The 21794-nt window shown below is 38.1% G+C and overlaps 2 protein-coding genes across 8 annotated transcripts in view; both read left to right on the plus strand.

Annotated features, from left to right (window-relative positions):
• PPAT (phosphoribosyl pyrophosphate amidotransferase) overlaps positions 1-4353 on the plus strand; it is a 43095-nt gene extending 38742 nt beyond the window's left edge. Inside the window, exons 10-11 of the mRNA XM_025386343.1 lie at positions 976-1096; positions 2190-4353. Coding sequence (XP_025242128.1) covers positions 976-1096; positions 2190-2386 — 318 coding nt within the window. The 3' untranslated portion in view covers positions 2387-4353. The remainder of the gene's footprint in view (positions 1-975; positions 1097-2189) is intronic.
• A 5918-nt stretch (positions 4354-10271) lies between these two features.
• AASDH (aminoadipate-semialdehyde dehydrogenase) overlaps positions 10272-21794 on the plus strand; it is a 44529-nt gene continuing 33006 nt past the window's right edge. For 3 of the 7 annotated variants that reach the window (XM_025386630.1, XM_025386634.1, XM_025386635.1), the window contains exons 1-4: positions 10272-10417; positions 13140-13411; positions 14922-15042; positions 19106-19422. In XM_025386630.1, coding sequence (XP_025242415.1) covers positions 13182-13411; positions 14922-15042; positions 19106-19422 — 668 coding nt within the window. In that variant the 5' untranslated portion in view covers positions 10272-10417; positions 13140-13181. The remainder of the gene's footprint in view (positions 10418-13139; positions 13412-14921; positions 15043-19105; positions 19423-21794) is intronic. The other 4 variants (XM_025386633.1, XM_025386636.1, XM_025386637.1 and 1 more) reach the window with 3 other exon arrangements.

Here is a 21794-nt window from a genome sequence, read left to right on the forward strand (position 1 = left end):
GGCTGAGGCCGGAGAATGGCGTGAACCCGGGAGGCGGAGCTTGCAGTGAGCTGAGATCCGGCCACTGCACTCCAGCCTGGGCTACAGAGCGAGACTCCATCTCAAAAAAAATAAAAAATAAAAAATAAAAATAAAAATAAAGTCTCAGCCTGGGCAACGTATAGTAAGACCCCATCTCTGAAAAATCAAAAACAAAATCTCACTGTAGAAGAAAGTGGGATGAAAAGCAGTATGCCAGTTTATTTAGAAAGTTTCCAAGATAATTGGGATTATGATTTTCCAGCCTTTTTTATACTTGTGTTTAGGATTATGATCATCTCACTCTGGAATTCTGTGGAAATTATGTAATAGATATAAGAGTTTAACATAATTGCATCATTTATTGCAACAGTGAAAAAGAATAAAGTCAAAGAACCTGGAAATGGCTTAAATATCTCCCGGTTGGAGAATATAATTTAGTAAATTGATAGATCAGTGATTAAATATGATGCAGCCATTAAATAAGAAGAGTACATAGCAAAAATGGGAAAATCTATTCTAATAAAGTTTAAAAAGGAAATGTGGACACTGAGTATAGCCATTTAAATGTACCTGATGAAAGGCAAAAAAAATAATAATAACAGACAAAAACAACTCTGTTGTAGTAGTAAGGTTTTGTTATAACCTGGTAAATTGTATTTTTCTTTTTAAAATGGTAAGATAAGAGATAAGCAGAAGTACCCGGTATTACAAGAGAAAATCTAAGTGGCTCTAGGAATGTAAAGACATCAAATGAGAAGTAGGATATCTAGAGAAAGAAAATTCCTCATGATTAGGTGACAGAAAAAAAACAAGAAGCAGCTTTGTAGAAAGAATAGTTTATTACCCGTATGTTGTTACTGAATATTCTGCAAAACAATTTTATATTGTATTTGCACAATGAAAGAGAATTTTGCATAGTGCTACAAACCTTGTGTACAATGATTTCTTTCCAAGGTACACATTCGAGTAGCTTCACCACCAATTAAATATCCATGCTTCATGGGAATAAACATTCCTACAAAAGAAGAGCTCATTGCCAATAAACCAGAATTTGATCACCTTGCAGAATATCTAGGTAAGTATTAAAATTTCTATAAACTTTGATTATTAACAGAGAAAACCCAAAGCTTGACAGTCTTTACACCTTTAGTAAAAAGGAGTATTCAGTGTTTGTTAAAAGTTTTATAAAGTTAAGCAGATATTGAATACTATTCTCAACAGTGAGAGTAGTTGGCATGGGGCAGACGCCATAGAGTCTTGTGTTGGAGAGCTAAGCCAAGGTGAGATCAGAGAAGGGAGAGGTGGTTTCCAGGTGGAGGGAAGTGCAAGCATATCACTTAAAACCTCCCAAAAGTCAGATCCCAAGAAAAACAAAAATAATTTAATCAGATTCTAACAGAGTAATTTGGATGTGGATACAAATCACAAAGTAAAAAGTTTGTGTAGGTTCATATTCAATAATGAGATAAGGAGACTTCGAGATCTAAGTTTTCCTGGGTAAGACATCTTCCTTTCAAAATCAGGTGATGTATAAACTGTGGAAATAACACATGATATTTAGTCATTGTGCCTTGCTACCTCTACACAAGGCAAGGCACAATGACTTGTTTGTGGCTGGTGTTTCTTTTAACCTGTCATGCACGTGCCTCACTGGTTAAATATTTTTAAATATCACCCTGATGGGTATCATACATGTTATGAGCACTCACACTTTGCCAGAAACTATACTGCCTATATTATTTGTATTATCATAACATCATAAAAACTCTACATTTAGGCAATGTTTCCACCGTCTTATATAGATGAAAGAATAGACTTCGGAAAACTGAGTGAACTTGAGCTTAAATTTGAGCCTAGATCTTCCTGACTTTAAATTCCACTTTCTCAATTAAGAAAATTACTCCCAAAGCCCTCTAATTCCATTCTAGACTTGAAGCCTCCTCTGCTGTTTTAAATTATGTTATCCCCTAGATTCCAATTTAAAATTTTAAAAATAAAGGAACTGAGTTTTATTGACTTATTTTTTCCTTTTTTTTAAAGAAAGGCTAAAGGAGAAATTTTTATCCTGGGTTAAATTATTCTGTGTGTAACTATTCTCTGTTGAAGCATTTCTTCCTTTCTAAAGGAATTCTCATTACATTTTTACTTTTCCTTCTTTCTCCCTTTAGGAGCAAACAGTGTTGTGTATCTGTCAGTAGAAGGACTGGTTTCATCTGTACAAGAAGGGATAAAGTTTAAAAAACAGAAAGAGAAAAAGCATGATATTATGATCCAAGAAAATGGAAATGGCCTGGAATGTTTTGAAAAGAGTGGTCATTGTACAGCTTGTCTCACTGGAAAATATCCTGTAGAATTGGAATGGTAGCTGGTAGGGTTGGATGTGTGTAGTTTCAAGATAGAAAGTTGGTCAAGAAGTTATAGTGGTCACACCTCATCTATTTACTGTTACTCAGTTGGTACAATGTAAAATGCCATGCTTATGTTTACCTTTATAAGTTTGGAGATTTTTTTTTTTTTTCTGAAAAGGATACCAAAGTGCGATAACTGAACATCTCTAATTGCATATAATAGAACAACATGTGGTGTTCTTTTTTTTACACAAGCATCGGCTAGCCTTTTTAACCTGGTCAGAGAAGGCAGGTGGTCACTGACATTTGCCAAGTCCATGCTTTAAAGGGTCTGCAAGAAGTTAGAGTTAAGGAGAGGTGATGCCAACAAGACAGGTGAGTTAAATATAACATTTCACACAAAGTTTGAATAGAATACATTATACCTCATAGGTGTCTAGCCTCTACAGTTCTGGCTGTAGTTATGACCTTGGTTTCCCTAACTGTAGACAAATCTTCAAAAACCAACCAACAAACAAAATATAATCTGTGGTGCCTCAGTTACCCCACATGTGCAATGGGATACTTATATTAGATTAAATAATTAATAAGAATGTGAATAAGTGTCATACTTTTGTGATTTGAACCATCATTTCACCTCTGATTTTAAGACAGCTTATGACTGTTAGCTTTCGAAAAGCTAATGATTATTAACTTTTTGAAATGAGTTTACAATTAAGATTTCATTATGATGGAAGGAGACATAATTGGCAGATCTTTGCCATCTCTCTTTGAGATGTCCTAAAAAGGGTTGTAAAAATCTGTGAAAAAGTTTTTCTTACATTTGACTAGAAAATGTGATCCATAGTGCCCTGATACTATAAGCTCAGCAAGTAACCTGGTACATTTGAAATACAAACTAGATTTTTAGATTCAAACAATCCCTTTATCCTTAATTATCATATGCTTTTTTAATGAAGTGCTTGATCACTTGCAAGCATATATACATGTAGATGTACATATACATGTACACATAAACATTATTGCAATTAAGTGATCAAGTACAGACACAATAGGGGCCAGTTTTGTTTAAGGATCAAAGAGACAACCACTTTGGGGAATTAGTATCATCTTATAATCACTTTTTTCTACTTTATTAAGATCTAATGAGTTTGATTTCTTTTTTGAAGTTTTTTCTTGTAACATCTGAGATTTAGAAGTTTAAGATGATCCCAAACCTTTGTTTATGTAAGAATTTTTAAACATAAAAGTGTTTGCTTCTGTTACCATAATTTGATGTATATAGTGTCCAGATCCATTTAGAAATTTAATATTTATTAATAACTGAAACTGTTTGTCTTCCTTTGGTATATAGTCTCACATATTATATTATAGCAGGCCAAGATAACATTTTGACAGCTCTTTAAGCCCACATGCAGCAGTGGGTCAGATAACCCTGTGGCAGTGACACGGGCAAATTGGCATTTGAATGAAGCCCTGGGACCACCTCAACATGTGCAGCCTCTTGTCTTAAATGTATTCCCCATGGCAGCATGGAGGAGGCAAGACCTGTGGGTCAATTTTGAACTGGCCTTACTTTGATTTTTAAAACACAAGAGACTCAGGGAAAGTACTAAACCAAAATCTCTGATTTTACTTTTACGTTTTCTGTAGTTTTTGTTTTACTGAGATGCTTTTGTAAAGGAAAAATAATACTGTGACAGTTTGGTAATTCTACAGATTTCTTAATATTTCTCCATCATGGCCTTTTACTTCACAATTTTCTGAAGTCTGAATTCAATTACAATTTTTTTTTTTTTTTTTTTTACTAATTTAATCTCAAATGTTGTTTAACTGCTTTAAATTTATATACGTAGAGTATTAGAAACTGCAGAGATGAAAAATGTGTTTTCACGGGATTTATATTGTGAACTAAACTAAGCCTACTTTTTGTGACTTATTTGTGATGCCTTGTTGATAAATATGTGTAATAAGTATGTTTAAATATGTGTGTGCTTTTTTTTTTTTTTTTAGCATGAAAACAACTTCTAGGCTCCATTCTTGGCACCACCTAGTCATATCTTATTTCTCTGATCCAGGCATTTCAATAAATAGGCCATCTCTTATGAAACAGGCAAAACGTCTGGTTGACTATGAGGGACAAATAAAGTAATTAGAAATGCAATACTAAGTAAGTACTACATCGTGGCAAGTTCCTTGGAAGCACTATGGGGAAAGAGGGAGTGTCATGGACGAGCAGGATTAGATTCAAAGTGTTGGGGTGGGTAGGTACATGAATAGATAAACTGTAGTACATTCAGACAATAGAATATTATTCAGTGCTTAAAAGAAATGAGCAATCAAGCCATCAAATGACAGAGGGAACATAAATGCATATTAACTAAATGAAAGGTACCACTCTGAAAATACTACATACTTAATATTGAAGGTATCCAAAGAAAAAGTCTCCCATGTTAAGGATAAACTGGTCACAGACAGGAAAGATTACTAGTAGGGCACCTGCCAGTGTTAAGAAAATTTCTGTGCAACTAGGTAAACCTTGGTCGCTGGACTGGATCTTTAATTCTTCTAGGTTCCTCCAATCCAACATTCTTCCATAGAATTACTAAAAATGAGACTTGCTATGTTCTTAAAACCCAAGCTCAAACTAACTGAATTTTAAGGGAGAAATCTCATGCCCAAAGGTTCCCAAAACTGCGCAATGCTATAACCTGTAAACCGGAATGAAAAGTTAACATCTTCATACTGTGGGCAGCTTTTTCCAAGATGATGGATGGAACATAACTCCCCATCCTAATGACACTTTTGCCCCTCTTTATTCTTCCTTGTTTATGCCTGCCTCTTTCATTTGGCAGGATAATGGTGTAATTGAAATTTCACAATCAGTAGATAGTGTGAGTGACCAAATCCTTTAGTCCACCCAGGGGGTAATACTGGCAACATCCTCAGTAAACTTTTTGTTCAAATTGTACTAACGGTCTTTTTTAAAACAGAGTTAGCTCTCTGCTTTAATTCAAGCCAGTCATGGAATGCTAAATAATAGGATTGCTGTGTACCAGCTAAACAAAGAGATGTCTGTGCTTTTGCTCATACTACATGCTGTACCTGGATACATTCCTTTGGAGAATTTACACAAAATAAGAAAATAGGCCACATGGTATAACAGGTCTCACCTAATTCCTCATGATCATTTGATTTATTCAGTTGGTTGCCTTTAAGCCCAGGTTCATGGCTCAAAACTATTATGCTGAGATAGTTACTTTGTATTTTTTTAAAGAACTTTATACCTGTTTCTTGTCAAATTTGCATAGAAATGCAACTCCTAACAGAAAAATGCTCTCCCAGCACTTTGAGATGATAGCCAGTGCCAGTGGAAAAGACAAAATTGAACTTAACAATGGACTCCAGGTATACTTAGCCTGAGATCCACTCCCTCCAAACCTCTTTTGTTGCTCAAATGTGGCTAAAGGATTTTGATGGTAATTCCTAGTTACCAATGACTCTCTTCAACATGGGGGCAGACTGGCACCAAGAGACATCAAAACCTACATACAGGATGATTGATCAGTGATGCTTTTGAGAAAGACCTTGATCAAAAGAGGAAATGTGGAAGTTGTCAAATTGAAAATGGAGTCACTTGTATTAAAACCCTGATAAACCGAGCCAGGAAAGGCCATGAAGGGGAAGGGTTCTCATATACATATGGTTGATAACAAGAACTATCAAAAGACTACCAAAATTTACAACCTGCACAAAGGCCACCACAATCTTAAACACAACACACACATACACACATACTTCTGCAAGGACATCTGCCTAGCAACTGCCTATCTAACTTATGGACCGACACCACCCTTACCACGCTTGTTATTGTTAAAGCAAAGAGGGTTTTTGTTTTGTTTTGTTTTGTTTTTTTGAGATGGAGTCTCACTACGTCGCCAGGCTGGAGTGCAGTGGCACAGTCTCGGCTCACCGCAACCTCCGCCTCCTGGGTTCAAGTGATTCTCCTGCCTCAGCCTCCCGAGTAGCTGGGACTACAGGCATGTGCCACCATGCCCAGTTAATTTTTATATTTTTCATAGAGACGGTTTCACCGTTTTGGCCAGGATGGTCTTGATCTCTTGACCTCATGATCCACCCACCTCGGCCTCCCAAAGTGCTGGGATTACAGGCATGAGCCACCACTCCTGGCCCTCCATTCTACTTTCATAGTTAGCTGTTCTTTCCTCGTGCTCTGTGAAGAGGTGCCTTCCACCATGATTTTAAGTTTCCTGAGGGCTCCCCAGCCATGTGGAACTGAGTCAATTAAACCTTTTTTCTTTATAAATTAGCCAGTCTCAGATATTTATTTGAAGCAATGTGAGAACAGACTAACACCTGTCAAAACACCAAGCCTGAAAAACCCACTAATTGGCTCTCTGCTTTCTCCTGAGCAGCTGAACACTGTTAGAATAAAACACAATGCCTCATTATCCCAACTGTGATATGTGCTACAAGAGCACATAACAGGAGGACCTAACCTTGTTTTCAAGTAGGGTCAACGATTTTCCAAATTATTTTTGAACTTTTTTTAAAGGAAACAATGACATTGACAACTGAGAGATGAGCCCTAAAATGAGTAGTGCCAGTCAAGGTACAAAGTATCAGCAGGGTACAGGGTAGGCATTTGATATTTCCCTGCAACTGGAACAATGTAAGTGGATGGAGTAGAGTTTAAAAAAAAAAAAAAGTTTGGGAAACAAGCACATAAGACATGAATCCCTGCTATAAGGGTGCTATTTAGTATAGGAGGTCAGATTTGGAAATAATGCAGCAACAATAACAACTGATGCTGTAAGAAATATATGTCGCTGTCTGGGAAGGGTCTGGAATTGAAACCTATTTCAAAGTTAATAAGATAGCCTGTTATCTTGTTTTATGGCAGTAAACTTAGATTCCTGGGTCAGTGACAAAGAACTTTGTAATTTATGGCAAAAGCAGAAGTCAGAACTTATGTTTATGCCAGTTTTCCATGTCCCCCAAGTCCCACCGGGATGGTGAAGATGGGCCTCCATGGATGTCTGCACATGCAGTCAGTGGGTTACATTATAGGAGAGGAACACTGAGTTTGGGGGATTCACTACTTTTGTAGTTAAGTGGAAGCAAGCCTACTCTTTGGGAAGAATACTTGAGCTATGAAACGGATCATCCCAAACCACCCTGAAAAATGACCTAGGTAAAGAGCAGTTAGGACCTTACGTTCTTGGCAAACCCAGAATTTGCAGGTCCCATGACAAATGACCCCTCCCAAGAGTATGGTGGGTTCATGGGATGGAGTTTGGAGGAGTCTGGATAAATTATTCTTCAGGGCTTGAAGAAAGGCATCGCTGAAGAAGTGATGTTTAAGCTATATTTTCATCAAGCAGGCATGGAGAAAGAAGGGTATTTCAGCCTGAGCCCAGCCAAAACACAGGTGTGGAAACATGATAAGGACTTTTGTATGCTCAGAACTCTTACTAGCCTCTCATTATGACTAGAGTTTACAGTATCAGGTATGGGGAATGTGGAAGATGGGTGGGGGAGCTGTGGCCTGCTGTGAGAGATCGAGTTAGAAAGAAAATAAACTCTTGTTTACCTTGCTGAACAGTCTGAATGTTATGCAGGCAACAAGGGATCATTGAAGCTTCTTATTCTCATAGCAGAAGAATGCTATGACTGATCTGGCATATGTTTTAGAATGATAACCCTGGATTATCAGGTAAAAATGCTGTCTTAAACATAGTGTTGTACATTTGCTCCCTAAGAGTCCCTGAAAATGACAGTAACAGGATTTTTAAAGTCATAAACTCTTGAGGGTTAAGGAAAAGGAATAATGGAAATAAAATTCTGGAATCAAGAGCAAAGGGCTCAGTTGACTCGAAAAAGCTGAATTGTAAACCCCCAGTGAGCAAAACCAACAAGCAATTCTATTTGTATCACAGAAACCCCTAAAAAGCTCAGAAACTGTCTTCAGGAAGTATAAGTGAAGACGGTAACTAAAAGGACTGGAAGTTCATTTAGGAGAGTTACATCCTTTATGCCCCCCGCCCCCCCAGCCTTACTCTGAAGGCTTTTTTTTTGTTTTTTTTTGTTTTTGGTTTTTTTTTTTTTTTGGTTTTAAGGAGCAGAAAGTTTAATAGCCAAGAAAGAAGGGAGAAGAAAGGAAGAAGCTCCCTTCTACAGAGAAAGAGGGAGGTGGGGGCTCCAAAGCTGAGAGTGGAGACCCTGCGGGATGCGGACCTGAAGGCTTTTTTTTATTGTTCAGTAGTAAAACGGGGTCTCTGTAATGGAAGACACCAGGCACCTAAAATAAGAGAATTAAATGAAAATTGTACTAAATTCTGAGACATACCCCAGCCTCCATACCCCTCCTCTCCCACTTGATTTTCAACAAACGTCCTATGGGCTCAAGATCTTCCAATCAACGTTTAAATGTCCCCCCACTCACATATGAGCAGATAAGCACCACTAGACATCCTAGGAAAGCCTCTTATTATGAAAGAGCACAAAACCAACAGGAGAAAGAAAAAGGAAACTTGAGGGAAACATACTGCAAGGGAAGAAAAAGAGATTATTAATATCAGAGAGTTGGAAGATGATACTGGAATAATAAAACAGATCATTTTGGCAGCAATTTAGAGTCAATCAAAGGCAAACAAAACTGAAAACGTTTTAGGAAAAAGCTGACCAAGAACACCTGAACTAAAGTAGCAGTAATGGCGATGAACATCTAAAAAACGCAGGCTCTAGGCCCCTCGTAGAAAACTAGGGGATGAACCTCTGGGGATGGAGTCCAGGAATTTGGAAATCTTCTAAAATATCACTCCTTGCAATTCTGATGTAGCCAGCCGGGTGCTGGTCGTAAGACTGAGAATTAGAGGACACAGGGTCTAATCGGATGTAAGAGGGTAAGTGGGAAGGTTAACTGGCTGGCTGGGTGGATGATGGTGTCATCCCAACATAGAAATATAGACAAGATACACTTTTGCCCACTTCCAACCTAAATACATAAATAAGGCTGTGTCAGTTTGAGTAGCCCATGGGACATCTTGGAAAAGTATAGCTGGCATGTGGTGATATTTTTTGCTTAGATTCGTACCACAGTTTCCTTGTCACCAACAACTACGGCTGCGAGAGAGTCTTTTTTTTCACGTACTGTTTTGATGCAGAGCTGAATTCGCAATCCCTGCCACGGCTAAAACCCCCCAAACAAAAAAATCCCGATTACTCTGCCACCAGACAGTAGCTTTAAAACACCACTGTTACTACCCTTGACGCTTACTGTGATAATTGACATATCTCCAACTGTAACAATTCCCTTGGAAACAGAAACTTGTATTCAGGCATATAGTTTACAAAACTCCACCACGGACCTGCTTTAATTTCTTTACAGGTCCTAATAAATGCTCCTGTCAAATTCCTTATCGTTTCAATCTGCTTCCCAATTAAAAGGTCAGCATCATGATGACAGGAACGTCGTTTGCAGGCGTCACTGCTGCAGCCCTATCTCCAGCATGTTTGCAGAAAATGTCATTGGTTGAAGGCCAATAACTCTCCTATTTCACAATGATTTCATTTCTCTTCACATCAACCCTAGGTGATGTTTTTATTCTCACCTTATGAACGAGAATACTGCAGCTCAAAATTCAAGTCTTGCCCAGAGTTTCTTGGCAAGTACGAAAGGGTTATGGCTACAAACTGGTCAGCTCCAAAGTCCTTGCAAACCCTGTCCGAGACCATGCGCGACCCCAAGGAGCGCCTGAGCAGATAACCAAAAGTGAAAAAGCCTACAGAACTCTTCTCTCAAGTTGGCGCTTCGGCTTCAGGAGAGGCCGAGTCAGCTCGACACAGCCTCCCTGGGGTCGCTCGCACTGACGTCACATGGCGACGCGGAAGATTTGCGTATGGGGCCTCGCTCTGGGATAGCTTTACGGCTTCTGGGAGCTGCAGCTTAGCGGTGAGAAGTATCTGCGAGGAGCCGTCCGGGAAAGGTCCGAATGCGAACAAACCTAATCCGCGAGACTTGCTAAGTGAGTCGCCGCAGGGCGCGGTGTCCGGCGGGGGTCGGTGTGAGGGAGGCGAAGTGCCGCGAGGCCTAAGCCTGCTTCCACACACATTTGCTCAGCTTCAGGACCACTGCCTGGCCTCGGATTTGATACATTGGGGTCTGGCGTGCTGGTGTGGTGCAGACTAACCCTGACCTGTGTGTACACTCCTGCGTTACTAGCCTCCGTCCCTCCGTCTCTCCATTCAAATGGAAATAATGTGCTCTGCGCTCCGCTACCCCCTAGAGTGGTTTCGAAGAGCAGTGAAGAAATGTTTAGGAAGCTATAAAGTGCATTGCTACTCGCTGCATACCGTAAATTAAGAAGCAGGTGGATTGGGAAAATAAAGTTTCTAGATTATTTATCCATTTTTAAAACAACCAGTGACCTAGAGAGAGGCCCCATACCAGTAGAATTTGTTGACACTCTTAAGATCTCTATTGACTAAATAGCAGCTTCTACGGTTGTAAAGTAGCAAATATCTTAAATTTATTCCTTTTACATATAAAATCTACTTACCAGAGTTTGCTTTTTTTTTTTTTTTTTTTTTTTTCCTTTTTAAAGTCTCAAACATTTGGGCATTATTAAGTATTCTCTACTGCAGAGAATGTTATTTGTGATTCATGAATGAAAATGAAAACCTGAAACAACAAGAATGGATTTTACCTTAAATCTCTGTAGCAACTTTTGGGAAAATGGAAGGAAACATCTTAATTATCGTATAGATGTGTAGGTATCCTTCCGCACTACCTGTATGTTGCGAAATAAACTCATTCCTCATCATTTGAGCGCGTGCTGTAGAAAGCCTTCCTTGTATTTACATAATGATCATTGTATGTCTGAGGAAAGCTTAAAATTGTATCTTGTGCATAAAAAAGAGCTAATATGTATAGAAATGCTTACTAAAATTAATGTAAGTACCAAAGTTGCCTTACATGTTTAAACTTTATATTTAGAAATCACAGCATTTTCAAACTTACAGGTCTTGGCAGTTATTGGTTCATTTTACTCTCTTTAAGATTTTTTTTCTAATTCATGTTAATTAGTTGATATAACTGAAAATTGAGTCAGTCAGGAAATCAGTTCAAATAAATGTGAACAAATTTTTTAAAAAAAGAAAAAAAGACTTGGCCGGGCGCGGTGGCTCCGCCTGTCATCCTAACGTTTTGGTAGGCCAAAGTAGGTGGATCACTTGAGGTCAGGAGTTGAAAACCAACCTGGCCAACATGGAGAAACCCCGTCTCTACTTAAAAAAAAAACAAAAACAAAAATTAGCCGGACGTGGTAGCGCGCACTTGTAATCCCAGCTACTCGGGAACTTGAGGTGGGAGAATCCCTTGAACCTGGGAGGCAGAGATTGCAGTGAGCCGAGATCGCGCTACTGCACTCCAGCGTGGGGAACAGAGCGAGACTCTGTCTCAAAAAACAAACAAAAACTTTACTGAAATAGGCTACTTGGTAAATCTTACTTGCTTTAAAATATGGAAAATAGAGTTCACAGAGGGAAAAAAATAACCTTTACCTTCAAGGAAACACTGTGAGTTTTTCTTTTACCATTGATCCCGAGTGTTTCTTTCTTGAAATACTGTTTCAAATCTTCTTTTAGTATAATCTGCATTAAGAAACCCAGAGAACATTGCATTGATATACTGCTTTATTGAGTTGTAATATTATATTTTCAGTCTAAATGAACTTATTGGCAATTTAAAAATAAAATATACAGTATGAAGAGTTTACTTCTTGACAATTATACAAGTATGACTTTTGTAAAATACTAATATTATAGTAGTAATAAGCACTGTTTTTATATATAGTTGTCTAGAACTGAATGAATAGGAATAGAGTTTTTTACTTTTCTTCTGTCAAAGATTGATTCTGCTTTCATCTGAGTTCCTACTGGAATTTAAAAACAAAGTTTATTTACATTAATCATTTTGTTTTATTTTTATTTCATTTATTTATTTATTTATTTTGAGATGGAGTCTTGCCCTGTCACCCAGGCTGGAGTACAGTGGCGCCATCTTGGCTCATTGCAACCTCTGCCTCCTGGGTTCAAGTGATTCGCCTGCCTCACCCTCCAGAGTAGCTGGGATTACAGGTGCACGCCACCTTGCGTGGCTAATTTTTGTATTTTTAGTACAGACAGGGTTTCACCATGTTGGCCAGGCTGATCTTGAACTCCTGATCTCAAGTGATCCGCCCCCTTTGGCCTCCCAAAGTGCTGAGATTACAGGCGTGAGCCACCGCACCTGGCCACATGAGTAATTTGAAAGTCACCATGCAATATTTTGACTAATTTATCTTAACAAATTTGTAACAGTTACTGAAGGAAAGTGAAAAAAATTAAGTGTGGGGTCCTTTAAATTTGATTTTATTGATTAATTTTTTATATATTTCATATTTACATTGTGGTCCGTTGAGAGAGAAGTCTCCATTTTTACCTGCTTCATTTTCATCTCTGTATACCACTCCCCTCCCAAATTTTTTTGATGCTCTGACCCAGCATAGGTTGATGTATCAAGTTAATTTTCAACCTCATTGTCCTCAGTAAAGTCACCATAGACATTTCATAAGTTCAGAGATTCTTCATTTATATATCTTTGATATAATTATTTTCGTGAGACATGATTATAGAGAAGTTTCTCCCTGTCCCTCCACTGAGCTCACTAAAACTCCATCTCCCCCTAACACTTCTGTATATACACAGGGTTCTCTGCTACAAATTGATGTTTAGATAAACTTCAGTGAAATGACTCTTCAGGAATTGGTGCGTAAGGCTGCCTCCTGTTATATGGACAAAGTAGCTGTATGTTTTGATGAATGCAACAACCAGCTTCCAGTTTACTACACCTACAAGACTGTGGTTAATGCTGCTTCTGAATTATCAAATTTTCTGCTGTTACACTGTGACTTTCAAGGAATTCGGGAAATTGGTCTCTACTGCCAACCTGGAATAGACTTACCCTCTTGGATTTTAGGGTAATATTTTTTAGAACTGTAAATTTGATGTTACTCCAAGCTAATGTAATTTTTTAATAGAGTATATTGCAAGTTACTGTTCTATTTACTATTGAATTTTTCTGTATTGTTTGGTCAATTGTAGAGAGGCTAAAGAAGTTTGCATTTCCCCTAGTATTATTTTTAATTATTTAAATTAATTATTCTGAGCTTATTTTGGAGAGACTAGAAGCTTTTACTAATAGAACATTTAAGTATCTCCAAAATATAAGGGCTTCATTAATCTGTTAAAGGAAAGCAATTATGATAATTTATAACACTTTGTTGTTAGATAAAAGAAAACAGGATTTCACAGATAACATGACTATGTTTTTTGTCCACAACTGAAAATTTAAGCACTAAGGTATTCAATAAATCAGTAAATTAGAGTTTTGGATAATAGTTGATATAGATTGAAATATGAACCTATTGGAAGACAGATATTTGCAAAATGTTTAATCATTTTGCAATGATTCCAACAGATATTTGCAAAATATTTAATTATTTAAATTGTTCTAGAATGTTATCCTCATACAGTGATTTATATTCTAGAACTCTGCAATAAATATAAACTGCCAAAGAAAGAGTTTATTCATTCTATATGTGTCTTGGTAAATTAATTATATAAGTATAAAGCAAAAGATATTCAAAAATTTACTTTTGGCCAGGCACAGTGGCTCACACCTGTAAATCCCAGCACTTTGGGAGGCTGAGTCTAGAGTATTATTTAAGGCCAGGAGTTCGAGACCACCCTGGTGACTTAACAAGACCCCATCTCTATAAAACAATAAACAAAAACAACAACAACAAACATTTACTTTCACCCAATTATTGATAAAATTTATTGAGAACTTACTATGTGCAAAGATCTGGTGTCCTTAAAGTATACCTGAAACTACTTAAAATGCTTAACTTTTAAAAATCTTGTATTTCTCTATATTAAGTGATGAGAATTTAACATAGTAAATACTTAGGGTTTTCATGAAGAAAAGATAAAATGACAGTGTTTATTTATTTATTTATTTTTGAGATGAAGTTTTACTCTTATTGCCCAGGTTGGAGTACAATGGTGTGATCTTGGCTCACCGCAACCTCCGCCTCCCGGGTTCAAGCAATTCTCCTGCCTCAGCCTCCCAAGTAGCTGGGATTACAGGCGCCCACCATCACCCGGCTAATTTTGTATTTTTAGTAGAGACAGGGTTTCTCCATGTTGGTCAGGCTGGTCTCGAACTCCTGACTCAGGTGATTCACCTGCCTCAACCTCCCAAAGTGCTGGGATTACAGGTGTGAGCCACTGTGCCCGGCTAAAATGACGGTGTTTATTACCAACTAAGTGTCAATGAAAACATTGGAAATTTCTGATCAGCAGTGAAGCGCTCCAGAAACCATTTTTATGCTGCTACAAAAAATAAAGGGCATAGAGAAATAGAAATGCTTAAACAAATACTAAATCAACAGACATTCTGTGCTGACTGTGTACTTTTTTCTCTAGAATTCTCCAAGTCCCAGCTGCTTATGTACCTATCGATACAGATTCACCACCATCATTATCAACTCATTTTATGAAAAAATGTAATCTAAAGTATATCCTTGTTGAAAAAAAACAAATTAATGTAAGTCTAGGTGTTTCAATTGCTTTCTGCCTGTATTACATTTATCTTTCAATTGAAGCATTCCTTCCTTCTCCCATCTGGATTCCTAAGTCTGCTAAATGTGGCAAGGTTTCTCAGTCTTTGCACTATGACATTTTTAGGGTTGAGTAATTGTTGTGAGGAGTGTTCCATACATTATAGGATATTTAGCAATATCTTTGACCGCACTCACTAGACTTCAGTAGCACTTCCCAGTCGTAACAACCAAAAATCTCCAGACATTGCCATTTGTCCCCTGGAGGGGCTCTCCACCCCTCATACTGCATTGTGAACCACTGTTCTGTGGTATGAACAGATCTGCTAGCCTTATAATAATATATTATGCATTGTTTTGAATTTCCTTTCTCTTTCCAAAGTATTTCCTATACTGCAAAATTTTATAATACTTGAAACTTTCATATTTATAGCAGTTACATTGGTCAGCAACACTGAAGAATTATAACAAAGCTTGCATTTTGAAAAAGAGACTGGTACTTAGAAGAGATCTTTCCAGAAAACTAAATTTATTGTTTATTGTTTTTTATTTTTAAATGATTGCCAACCAAAGATATAACCAAGAAACACTGCTTTGCGTCTTCAGCAAGACGCAGCCCATGCTTCATTATTTATTTATTATTTATAAAATACTGTTTTACTAAAGGGGAAGAACATTATAAAATATATTCAATTTAGCCTGTTTTTGCCATTTTCTATATGAGCCAGTTTGTAATGGGGTAACTTAAATGAGTTATTCCCTCCTGCCCCCCCACACTCTGTGTGTGTGTGTGTGTGTGTGTGTGTGTGTGTGCGCGCGCGCGCGCGCGTCTGTCTGTATGTATATAAGAAATATCAAGAACTTGAGATATATGGGTTACTTTCTAGAGACTCAAAAGGTTTTTTTGTTTTGTTTTTTTTTTTTGAGCCAGAGTCTCACTCTGTTACCCAGGCTGAAGTGCAGTGGGCAGTGGTGCGATCTCAGCTCACTGCAACCTCTGCCTCCCAGGTTCAAGCGGTTCTTGTGCCTCAGCCTCCCAAGTAGCTGGAATTACAGCTGCATGCCACCACACCCGGCTAATTTTTGTATATATTTTTTTAAGTAGAGACAAGGTTTCGCCATGTTGGCCAGGCTGGTCTTGAACCCCTGACCTCAAGTGATCTGCCCGCCCCGACCTCCCAAAGTGCTGAGATTACAGGCATGAGCCACCACACCTGATCTGGTTAATAAATGTTTTAAAAATAAATATTTGTTAGTGTGTAGCCGAAGTTTCCTCTACTCCTCAAATTGGTTATTCCATTGTTCGTAAGTAAGCAAAACTGAAATGGGGATGTGATGTTTATTTTTCTTAGCAACCTTAGTGAAAATTTTATAAAGGGTAACTTAGTATCAGTATTAATTGTCAATATCAAGGTATTCTTTATGACCAGTAGGAGTTGGGCATAGCAAAACCCAAGAACGAATGAGTTGAGCATAGCAAAACCTTGCTTCCTATCCCATGATTTTGATGATGGTGTAAGTGTTCTTCCTTCATTTAACACAGGAACAATCAGTATTTTTAAGCATCTACTGTACGTATCCATTAAAGCAATAGTTCTCAACTGGGGACAGTTGGCAATGTCTAGACATATTTTTTATTGTAATGATGGAAGTGGGGTGCTACTGGCATCTGGTGGATGGAGGCCAGGGATACTGCTAAAAATCCTACAATGTATAAGACAGCACTCCACAAAGAATTATCTGGTCCAAAATATCAGTAGTGTTGAAACTGAGAAACCTTGCACTAGGGACAGAATGATTGGGAGGGCATTGGTATATAAGCCTTCCAGTTTTTTATAATGTAGTTGGAGAGAAAAGTTATGACTCCTGAACTCATAACATCTACATAGTGTGATAATTGTCCTAAGTGAAGTAAACATAACCTAGTAGATATAGTAGAATTTTAATGAGGAGGGATGATTTTGAGCTCGATCTGAAGAGTATGTAGGCCTTTAATTTTGTAAATATTACAGGCCACACCACATCCCCTACCCAATGCATACACATACACCAAACACACTAAGAAAACACTGTAGGCTTCTGGGTTGTGACCTTTTTCTCATTATTTATGTTGATTTATTTAATGTGAAAACTTAGGTTATATTTCATTATGCTGCTGTTGTCAACCTAAAAAGATATATTCAAAGAAACCTTACTTTCAACTTGTACAAATTTAGCTTAGCATCTCTTCATCCAAACTCACTTCTGCATTAATTCATCTCCATCCACCAAATCACCTGGGCCAAAAACCCAACAATTTTCTTAGACTCAGTCCACATCCAGAAAGTCACCATGTCTTATTTATTCTTTGCTCATAGACCCTTTCTAACCACTCCTCTTGCAACAGAATAGTAGTTCAGGACCATATAGTATATCTGAATTACTGCAAAAGACTCATTAAATGATTCTCACTTAGCAGAATCTCATTTATTATTCTGTCCTTGATAGAGTCTAATCTATGCTATTGCCACCTTCAATTGGATCCTGTCACTTACAGGTTAAGATCTAAACTCCTTTGTGCTGACTGTACAGAATTATTAAGGATTTGCATCTCATCTCCTATCAGCTACGCACCTCACCTTTTCCCTTTCCCCCTCCCCATTCTTTACCTTAATTGGAATGCTTAATGTTCACATATCAGCTTTCCCAGGTCAGATCCTCAATGTTGGTTGTTTGCCTGAAGTGCCCATTTTTATTATTTGGAGAATAGCTCCTTATAACAAATATTACCCATGAAGCAATCTCTGACCTTCTAGGCAGAGTTAAGTTCAGCATTCTCTGTTCCCATTAACATTTCAAGCCTGCTTTATTATCATACCACACTGCATTATAATTGCTTTTATATGTCTGGTGTTTTGGAAAATAGGTTTGAAAGTAAGGACAGCACTTTGCTCTTGGAGATTTATTTATCTTTTTACCCCTGGGTATATAGCAAGTACTCCCCCCAACTCCCCAAAAAAGTCATGTTGAATGAGTAAATGAATACAGTTGGCCCTCTGTATCCAGAGGTTTCCCATCCGAGGAGTCAACCAACTGCAAACTGAAAATATTTGGGGCCTACGCCTATAATCCCAGCCCTTTAGGGGACTGACGCAGGAGATCATTTGAGTCCAGGAGTTTGAGACCAGGTTGGGTAACATAGTGAGACCTCGTCTCTGCTAAAAATAAAAAAACTGTCTGGATGTGGTGGTGCACACCTGTAGTTCCAGCTACTCAAGAGGCTGAAGTGGGAAACTCACTTGAGCCCAGCTGTTCGAGGTTGCAGTCAGTTAAGATTTCACTGCTGCGGCTGGGTAGGGTGGCTCACGCCTGTAATCCCAGCACTTTGGGAGGCTGAGGCGGGCGGATCACGAGGTCAGGTGATCGAGACCATCCTGGTTAACACGGTGAAACCCTGTTTCTACTAAAAAGAATACAAAAAAATGAGCCGGGCATGGTGGCAGGTGCCTGTAGTCCCAGCTACTCGAGAGGCTGAGGAAGGAGAATGATGTGAACCTGGGAGGCAGAATTTGCAGTGACCCGAGATTGCACCACTGCACTCCAGCCTGGGCGAAAGAGCGAGACTCTTATCTCAAAAAAAAAAAAAATAAATAAAACAATAAAGATTACACCGCTGCACTCCAGCCTGGGCAACAGAGAGAGACCCTGTCTCAAGAAAAAAGAAGAAAATATTCAGAAAAAAAAAAAAAACCCAGTGCAACAGTAAAAACTAATACAAATTTTAAAATATAGCAACTATTTACATAGCATTAATTAGCATAGTTTTATGTTAGTTATAAGTAATCTAGAGATGATTTAAAGTACATGGGAGGATGTGCATGGGTTATATGCAAGTACAGCACCATTTTATATAAGGGACTTGAGTATGTTCAGATTTTGGCATCTGAGATGATCCTAGAACCAATTCCCCCATGGATACTGAGGGATGACTGTATTTCATATTACTACTATATAAAGAAGAATATCTTTTAACATACTAATATTGTAAACTTTGTCCCCCATTTCACACAGAAATTTAAATCTTTTCATGAAACGTTATTGAGCTACGATACATTTACAGTAGAACATAATGACCTAGTGCTCTTCAGACTTCACTGGAAAAATACTGAGGTGAACTTGATGCTAAGTGATGGAAAAGAGAAATATGAAAAAGAAAAAATAAAAATCAGCGTAAGTTCTGAGCATGTGAATGAAGAAAAAGCAGAACACGTAGATCTGAGGCTAAAGCATTGCTTAGCGTATGTACTACATACATCAGGGACTACAGGGATACCGAAGATTGTCCGAGTGCCTCATGAGTGTATAGTACCAAATATCCAGCATTTTCAGTAAGTTCTATTCTTTGACTCTTTCTTAGAACCTATATTTTAGGCCAGGTGCGGTGGCTCATACCTGTAATCCCAGCACTTTGGGAGACTAAGGCGGCAGATCACTTGAGGTCAGGAGTTCAAGACTAGCCTGGCCAACATGGTGAAAGCTGTCTCTACTAAAAAAATACAAAAATTAGCCGGGCGTGGTGGTGGGTGCCTGTAATACCAGCTACTGGAGAGGCTGAGGCAGGGGAATTGCTTGAACCCAGGAGGTGGAGGTTGCAGTGAGCTGAGAATATGCCACTACACTCCAGCCTGAGTGACAGAGTGAGACTGTCTCAAAAACAAAACAAAATAAAACAAAAAAACCCTGTATTTTAAAGGGAAAAAATAATTTTAAAACTTTTGGTTTTATAACTCTTGTTCCTAAATTAATAATCCTAAAAGTAATTAAGTCTTTTTTGTTTCAGCTGTATCTGAACTTTAGTTCTCTGCAGACTAGGCCCTTCACCTGTTTCATCCAAGCCTAGGGCCAGACACGGAACAAACAAATGATGTGATTAGAAGCTTTGCATCTTAATTATTAATAAAAAGGGAGAAAGGGTTTTCCTAGCAGAGGTACTAGCAGAGTTATATGAGAATGAAGGAGTTTGTCCTGCTAGAATGTCAGAGCAGGGCTGAGGAAACAGTGAAAGATCAGGAGCCTGGTATGCCCAGTTGAAGGCTGAACTTAATCCAGTAGATGATGGGGAACCATTAAAAGATTCTCATTTTATTAAGTTCCCTCTTGTAGTAGTATTGTGGTGTTTGACTTGCTGATGTGGTTAAGAGATTAGAAATCACCAAAGTTGACATTCTTAATTTGCCAAGAGAGAGAGAGAAGGAAGTGAACCTTAGGGGTGTAGTCCTAGAATATCAAAGGAGGATACAGAAATAGAAACCTCATGAGACACGTATGTAATTTTATGTGATTTTAAGTTTTATGTAATGTTAAATGTTTAAGTAATATTCAAAAGTAAAATTGAATGAAAAGGGAAGAAAAAAGAATCAAGTGAAGTTAATTTTAACAGTATATTTTATTTAATTCAGTATATTCCAAAACATTACTTCAATAAGTAATCAATATAAACATTACTAGTAAGGTATTTTGCATTTTTTATGCTAATCATCTTCAAAATCTGGCATACATTTTATACTTATACATCTCAATTTGGACTAGCCACATTCTTAGTGCTCAGTGGACCTGTGGTATTGGATGGCACATGCAGGCCTGGAAAGAAGAAATGGTTAAATGCTGGTAGAGAAAGATGTCTGTTGTAATTGACAATATAGTCTTTAGTGACTTCTTAAGTCCCCAAGGTTGCAGATAGATTACATTAGGCTGGGATAAGAGGATAGGAGATAACGAAATAGAGGTCATAATAGTCAAATGTTATTTTCTAGAAACTGGTTTTAATGGAAAAGAGGGAATTCTGGGATGGACATAGGTGTTTTGTCTTTAAGATTGGAGAGGTTGGCTGGGTGCAGTGGCTTACGCCTGTAATCCCACACTTTGGGAGGCTACGGCAGGAGGATCGTTTGAACCCAGGAGTTCGAAACCAGCCTGGGTAACATAGTGGTACTCCCTCTTTAAGAAACACACAAAAAATTAGCTGGGCATGGTGATCTGTGTCTATAATCCTAGCAACTCAGGAGGCTGAGGGGGAGGGATTGATTTAGCCCAGGAGGTCAAGTCTACAGTGATCCGTTGTCGCACCACTGCACTCCAGTCTGGGTGACAGAGGGAGACCCTATCTTAAAAAAAAAAAAAAAAAAAAAAAGATGAGCAGTTTATAGGCTGTGGGTAGGGAGTTGGTAGAAAGGGTTGGTTTGAATAATGGAGTAGTAATAGGAATATTAACAAAGGAGTAAGATACATTTAGATGGGAGGGAATGGCATTATTTAAAATACTGAGTGGAATACCTCTTTTTTTGATACCCTCAAAAAGATTAGGATAGTAAAGTACATACATTTCTTGGTGTTAGAGGAAGCCAGTAGGTTTTAACTTTTGTATGAGGCAGAAGGCCAAGTCATACCTAAGAGTGTGGGAGGTGAGGTGGGGATGGGGATGTAGGGAACTTGAAGAAAATGAAGCAGATAAGGAATCTGGGGGAGGTGGAGAGACAGTTGGCCACCAGGCACTGGCCCGGCAGTGGTAAGAATGATCTGTGAAATGGGAGCAAACATTTACTTAATGAGGGTTGAAGGGTTGATTTATGACTAAATTATACAAATTTCTTGATACTTGTTTGGTACTTCAACTTAATTCAATTGATTTGCCTGTTAGAAATCCTTTTTTGGTTTGCTTTTATGTTCTTTTTTTTTTTTTTTTTTTTTTTTTTTTTTTTTT

The sequence above is a fragment of the Theropithecus gelada genome, chromosome 5 (genome assembly GCF_003255815.1).
Source record: "Theropithecus gelada isolate Dixy chromosome 5, Tgel_1.0, whole genome shotgun sequence".
Classification (NCBI taxonomy): Eukaryota; Metazoa; Chordata; class Mammalia; order Primates; family Cercopithecidae; genus Theropithecus; species Theropithecus gelada.